We start from the raw sequence: 7,390 nt of genomic DNA, 5'->3' as shown, positions 1-7,390 counted from the left end.
GGATCGCTGACAGTTGAAGATGACAGTGGGCGGCTGGGATAACAGGACAGCCTCCAATCCAGCCGGCAGCTCCCAGTCAATGCTCAGGCCTGAAGCAGCAGACTGCAGAGCAAACTTCAAACTCTGAAGCACCTACAGAGAGTGAGAGAGAGAGACACACAGCTGGCATTTCAACAGTATTTTTCACTCCCGCAGGACAACCCACAACACTTCAATCTCCATGTGAAGGGCCTCCATTACTGACTGGCCCCTGGTGAAGCGCAATCCCATTTCTACACAGCACGATCCCATAATCAGATATGACTGGATTTCAGCCACATCGGCAGCGAGACAAACGTCGGACCAGGGAGAACTCATGTACTGTTGGGAGGGTGGATGGGCATTTAACTCCTCTGTTTCATGTTCGCAAACAGACATTTGTAGATTCCCATTTCATTTGTATAACTCAGCCAGTTTGAAAGAGGCTCTTACTTCTTTTACGTTACAATCCCGCAAACACTGCTTTGTCTGACAAAGCAAAGAAGAGGCCATGGATAAATGTGAGGTGCTGCACTAAAAGTGCTTTAGGGAAGGCACACCAGGGCAGGACTTCTACACTTAATGGGAAGGTCCTGGGGGAGTGTTGCTGAACAGAGAAACCTTGGGTCGCAGGTACATAGTTCCTTGAAAGTGAAGTTGCAGGTAGACAGGGCGGTGAAGGAAGTGTTTGGTACGCTTGCCTTTATTGGTCAGTGCATTGAGTATAGGAGTTGGGAGGGTCATGTTGCAGCTGTACAGAAAATTGGTTAGGGCCACTTTTGGAATCAATTCTGGTCTCCCTGCTGTAGGAAGGATGTTGTAAAACTGGAAAGGGTGCAGAAAAGATTTACAAGGATGTTGCCGGGGTTGGAGGGTTTGAGCTATAGGGTGAGTATAGACTGCGGCCATTTTCCCTGGAGCGTCGGAGGCTGGAGGGGGTGACCTTGTAGAGGTTTATAAAATCATGACGGGCACAGATAGGGGTGAATAAGCAAGGTCTTTTCCCCCAGGGTGGGGGGAGTCCAAAACTAGAGGGGCACAGGTTGAAGGTGAGAGGGGAAAGATTTAAAAGGGACCTGAGGGACAACATTTTCACACAGAGGGTGGTGCGTGTATGGAATGGGCTGCCAGAGGAAGTGGTGGAGGCCGGTACAGTTACAACATTTAAAAGGCATCTGGATGGGTACATGGATAGGAAGGGTTTGGAGGGCTTGGGGCCAAATGCTGGCAAATGGGACTAGATTAATTTAGGATAATCTGGTCGGTGTGGATGAGAAGGGTCTGTTTCCATTCTCTACGATTCTAATATTGTGCAGTCATACCGTGTCACGCTGCACAGGGTGCGCAATATACGCTGTCACAACGCGAGCAGTTTTGCACTCACACTGCTGTCAACCAAGTGTAAAATGCCCCTGCACTCACATCGCGGCATTGTTTTCTACTCGGTGTAGGTAGATAAAACAGCAAGCAGTTCACATCTGCATCGCCATCCGCTCCCAGCATCCTGCCTGAGGCTTCCCAACACCCTGTGCTTTCTCGCATTGCCCATAGCACATGCTCACCACTACTGCAATCCTTCAACATTCCCACCCTCAAGTTACAGTCCCTGGTCCGACCTTATTCCATTGTCCATTCTGGGAAGAATCGGCCCGGTCGGAGTCACCACTTTTACAGTCCCTATCCCCCCGCACTTACACTGTTCCAATGGGAAGACGTTCTTCAATATAAGTCATAAATAACCTCAGCATAAATCAAGGACTCCCCACAACACAATCTCAGAACACTAACCATTCGTACAGAGTAGCATCCAGGCAACTTGTGATAACTGATGAGAATAAGTGCCTCAGCTGTTCTGTATCGGGTCACGCAGCACGGAAACAGACCCTTCGGTCCAACCAGTCTGTGTCGACGCTAATCCCAAACTAAACTAGTCCCACCCTGCCTGCGCTTGAGCAAAATCCCTTCAAACATTTAGTCGTGTACTTATCCAAATATCTTTAAAACACCCCCAGGACCCACATCCAGCACTTCTTCCCAAAGTTCATTCCACACACGAACCACTCTGTGTAAAAAAACATTCCCCCCCCCTCCATGTTTTTATTCAATCTTCCTCCTCTCACCTTAAAAATGTGTCCCCTAGTCTTGAAATCCCCCACCCTAGGGAAAAGACACCTGCCATTCACCTTGTAGAACACAGAATTGTACAGCCCACAACATTGTGCTGAACGTGATGCCAAATTAAACTAATCCCTTCTGCCTGCCCTTGGTCCATATCCCTCTATTTCTGGCATATCCATGTGCTTATCTAAAAGCCCCTTAAATGCCCCTAACATATCTGTCTCCACCACCAGCCCTGGCAGCATGTTCCAGACTCCTATCACTCTGTGTAAAAAAAACTTATCCTTCATATCTCCTTTGAACTTTCCCCCCTCTCACCTTAAATGCATGCCCCTAGTATTAGGCATTTAACTCTGGGAAAAAGATTCTCACTGTCAACCCTATCTATGCATCCCATAATTTTATAGACTTCTTTCAAGTCTTCCCTCAATGTCTGCTGCTCCAGAGAAAACAACCTGAGATTCTCCAGCCTCTCCTTATAGTTCACACCCTCTAATCCAGACAGCCTCCTGGTAAACCTCTTCTGCACCCTCTCCAAAGCCTCCACATCTTTCCCGTAATGTGGCGACCAGAATTTAACGCAACACTCTAAGTATGGCCTAACCAAAGTCTTATAAAGCTGCAACATGACATCCTGACTCTTGTACTCAATTCCCTGACCAATAAGCATGCCATATGCCTTCTTTACCACCATATGCCTTCTACTTGCTTGGCCACTTTCAGGGAGCTATGGACTTGAACCCCAAGATCCCTCTGTACAACAATGCTGTTCAGGATCCTGCCGTTAACTGTATACTTTTCCTTAACATTTGATCTCCCAAAGTGCAGCACGTCACACTTAGCCGGATTAAACTCCATCTGCCATTTCTTCCCCCCTATCTGCAACTGATCTATATCCCGCTGTATCCTTTGACAATCTTCTACACCATCCGGAATTCCTTTGATCTTTGTGTCATCTTCAAAATTACTAACCCACACATCTACATTTTCATCCAAGTCATTTATATATATCACAAACAGCAGAGGCCCCAGTACAGATCCCTACAGAACACCACTAGTCATGGACCTCCAGCCAGAAAAACACCCTTCCACCACCACCCTCTGCCTTCTTGGGCAAACAAATTCTGAATCCAAATGGCCAAGTCACTGTGGATCCCATATATCTTAATCTTCTGGATGAGTCTAATATGAGGGACCTTGTCAAAAGCTTTACTAAAATCCACATGAACAACATCCACTGCTCTACCCTCATTGATCACCTTTATCACCTCCTTGAAAAATTCAATCAAGTTAATAAGACATGATCTGCCCTGCACAAAGCCATTTTCCAAATGCACATTAGGGGGAGGCGATGGCCTAGTGGTATTATCGCTGGACTGTTAATCCTGAGACCCGGGTAATGTTCTGGGGACCAGGGCTCGAATCCCGCCACGGCAGATGGTGGAATTTGAATTCAATAAAACATCAGGAATGTAAAATGATGACCATGAACCTATTGTCGATTGTCAGGGGAAAAAAAAACCCCATCTGGTTCACTAATGTCCTTACCCAGTCTGGCATCAAGGTTGGGAATTCTGTTAGGGATGGGCAATAAATGCTGGCCCGGCCAGCGACACCCTCATCCCGTGAATGAATGAAGGAAATAAATCCCATCTTCAAGAAGCCATGTGCTTCAGTGCAGTCCAGCTCCCCAGCTGAAAAATTAGTTGGCAACGTTTTAACCTCCCTCTGTGTTATTAAGTCTTATCCATGGAACGGTAATAAGGGGAGTAAAGCTGCCTTTAGGTTTTTAGCGATTTGAAACAAAACTAGGGGCTTTGCGCATATACAACAGCAATATACCAGCAGATCCAGCAAAGAATTTTATATGAAATATCTATACCCAAAAAATGGTTCGAAAGCAGTACTCAGTACTATTGAGGTGACTAGCGCTGACATAAGTAAGCGGAAGGTAGGTTAGTACATACGGAAGAAAAGTATAGAGGGTTATGCTGATAAGGTGACAGAAAGAATGACTATACTTTATCAACCTCTATAAGGTCACCCCTCAACCTCCAACGCTCCAGTAAATAAAGGCCCAGCCTGTCCAGCCTCTCCCTATAACTCAAACCCTCCATACCTAGCAACATCCTGGTAAATCTCTTCTGAACCCTCTCCAGTCTAATAATAATATCCTTCCTGTAACAGGGAGACCAGAACTGGACACAGTTCTCCAGAAGAGGCCTCACCAACATCCTGTACAACCGCAAAGTCACGTCCCAGCTCCTGCACTCAAAGGCCTGAGCAATGAAGGCAAGCATGCTAAACACCTTCTTAACCCCACTGTCTACCTGGACACAAACTTCAAAGAATTATGGACCTGAACCCCTAGACTCTGCTTCTGTGCTGCATGACTCTATAAAAAGCTGTGACAAAGCTGTCTGTCTTTAGCGATCTTTAAGGTTTGTAATACCAAGAAGTTACTAATAAGCAGTAGCTCATAAAGTCTGCATTTTCATTTACTATTTCATGACAGCAATCATCTGCATTATTTCGCTACTCCTCAGATACTGAAGCAGTCCATGTCCAAATGCAACAAGATCTGGACAATATCGAGGCTTGGGCTGATAAGTGGCAAGTGACCAGCTCCAATCAGAGCCAATCTAACCACTGCCCCTTGACATTCAATGACATTACCATCACTGAATTCCACGCCACCACCACCCCGCAAAGCCCTGTCCCACCATCGACAAGGCACACAGTCAGGAGGGTGATGGGATACTCCCCACTTGCCTTGGACGGGGGCAGCTCCGACAAGACTCGAGAAGCTCCACACCACCCAGTGACAAAGCAGCTCCCCCCCCACAACTTGATTGGCACCACATCCACAAACACCTGCTACCCCCACCGCTCAGGCACAGACGCAGCAGTGTGTACCATCTACAAGACGCCCTACAGAGACTCACCGTGGCTCTTCAGACAGCACCTTCCAAACCCCCACTGTCCCTCTACCATCTAGAAGGACAAGGGGTGCGGGGGGCAGCAGATACATGGGAACACCAGCCCCCTGCAAGCTCCCCCCGCTCCGAGTCCACTCCCCATCCCAACTTGGAAATATATCGGCCGTTCCTTCAGTGTGGCTGAAGAAACTGACACGCCCCCAGCTGAAGGACTGGACGCTCACCTCTCCAGTCACTGTTGGTGTTTGGGAATTAACTCCAGTCACCATCGAGCTCAGGGTTAATCCCCAGCTCCCCCTGCCCTGGTTAGCCCCAGTCACCTTCAGAAATGCCGCCTACCTTGGGCTGCATCCTCTCCTTGCCGGTGATGAACTCAGCGTTCCCGGAGGCAGCCTTGGCGATGCCTTTGATGAGCTGTGTCGAGGCCCCCTGACCGATCCCAAAGGAGAAGCACCTGGAAAGGAGGGACCAGTCAGATTATGTACAGCAGAACAGCCGGGAGGGGAGGGGAGCGCCGTGACAGAATGCGATCAAAGGGCTGAGCGGTCTCAATGGCCAGGCCTTCTCCAGTTCCCTCAATCAAAGGTTTTCGCTGCAGTAGGGCTTGAGGCTTGAGGGGGAAGATCTTTGCATTGCCATCTTACACATAGTCCCATTCATCACAGTGGCTCTGGATAGCACTGCTGCCTCACAGCATCAGGGACCCAGGTTCGATCCCACCCTAGGGCTACTATCTGTGTGGAGTTTGCACATTTTCCCCGTGTCTGCGTGGGTTTCCTCCGGGTGCTCCAGTTTCCTCCCACAGTCCAAAGGTGTGCAGGTTAGGGTGGGTTAGCCATGGGAAATTACCCATAGTGCCCAGGGATGTGCGGGTTAGGGTGGGTTAGCCATGGGAAATTATCCATAGTGCCCAGGGATGTGCGGGTTAGGGTGGGTTAGCCGTGAGGAATTACCCATAGTGCCCAGGGATGTGCGGGTTAGGGTGGGTTAGCTGTGGGAAATTACCCATAGTGCCCAGGGATGTGCAGGTTAGGTGGGATAGCCATGGGAAATTACCCATAGTGCCCAGGGATGTGTAGGTTAGGGTGGGTTAGCCATGGGAAATTACCCAAAGTGCCCAGGGATGTGCGGGTTAGGGTGGATTAGCTGTGGGAAATTACCCATAGTGCACAGGGATGTGGGGGTTAGGGTGGGTTAGCCGTGGGAAATTACCCATAGTGCCCAGGGATGTGCGGGTTAGGGTGGGTTAGCCGTGGGAAATTACCCATAGTGCCCGGGGATGTACGGGTTAGGGTGGGTTAGCCGTGGGAAATTACCCATTGTGCCCAGGGATGTGCCGACTAAGGTGGGTTAGCCGTGGGAAATGAGGGTTACAGGGAGAAGGTGGGGGGTAGAGTGTCTGGGTGGAATGCTGGTTGGAGTTTCGGTGTGAACCCGACGGGATGAATGGCCACTCTCCGCACTGTAGTGATTCCACGATTCAATGATCACGTTAACAAAGTGAAGTTTACAGCCAATGAGGCCTCTCGTTAATCTGTTGTCCGACTGCAATTGCAGCGGTACAGCCACCCATGGGTGCTTTGTAAGATCAATGGGCTCAGAACATGTGTCTACTGGTGATGTCGGCTGGGGGCTAAAGATCTGCCTTTGGGGAGGTGGGGAGCCGCTGAGATCTAGCCTCCAAACTCGATTTTCCTCCAATAGTGGCGAATGTGATCTTTACTTCCACCCAAGAGAGAGCCCTTGGCTCAGCGTCTCACTCAATACCAGCCGCTTTGACAATGCCTCATGTTCAGCCAAGCAGAACACGGGGAATGAGTATTCTGGAGAGGCCAAGGGTTGCAGGGTAAGGGGGATCTTTTGGAAAGTTTAGGGAACTTTCACTCTGTGGCAATCACTGCGGAACGCACATTCGAAGAACTGCACCCCGTCTCCGGGGCTCCGGGTGTGCCCAGCTCAAGGGCACAGACCACATCCGACCCCCGTGCCCACTGAGAGAGAGGCCCGACAGCCCAGATCCTGTTACCTGTGACTGTGGGCATTCTTCCGAACCTCGTCAATCACCATCTTTGTGTTCGACACCTTGCCATCGGTGAAAACAAACAGCTGGCAGAACAGAGGAAAGAAATTAGTGTGTGCGTGCCAGTGAGCGAGAGAGCGAGAGAGAGAGAGAGACAGGTGCGTGTGCTTGTGCGTGCACGCACCCAAGGGTGTGCAGGTCAGGGTGGGTTAGCCATGGAAAATTGCCCATAGTGCCCAGGGATGTGCGGGTTAGGGTGGGTTAGCCGTGGGAAATTACCCATAGTGCCCAGGGA

At 49.6% G+C, this 7,390-nt stretch overlaps 1 protein-coding gene across 1 annotated transcript in view; it reads right to left on the bottom strand.

Moving 5' to 3' along the window:
* LOC109935143 (von Willebrand factor A domain-containing protein 5A) overlaps positions 1–7,390 on the bottom strand; it is a gene marked incomplete at its 5' end in the record, with an annotated part of 19,906 nt that overhangs the window by 5,771 nt on the left and 6,745 nt on the right. Inside the window, 3 exons of the mRNA XM_048619106.1 lie at positions 2–132; positions 5,415–5,529; positions 7,102–7,181. Coding sequence (XP_048475063.1) covers positions 2–132; positions 5,415–5,529; positions 7,102–7,181 — 326 coding nt within the window. The remainder of the gene's footprint in view (position 1; positions 133–5,414; positions 5,530–7,101; positions 7,182–7,390) is intronic.

This window comes from Rhincodon typus, chromosome 42 (genome assembly GCF_021869965.1).
Source record: "Rhincodon typus isolate 14 chromosome 42, sRhiTyp1.1, whole genome shotgun sequence".
In the NCBI taxonomy this organism is placed as follows: Eukaryota; Metazoa; Chordata; class Chondrichthyes; order Orectolobiformes; family Rhincodontidae; genus Rhincodon; species Rhincodon typus.
The sequence above is the reverse complement of the archived record's forward strand: the minus strand, read 5'-3'. Positions and strand labels throughout refer to the sequence as shown.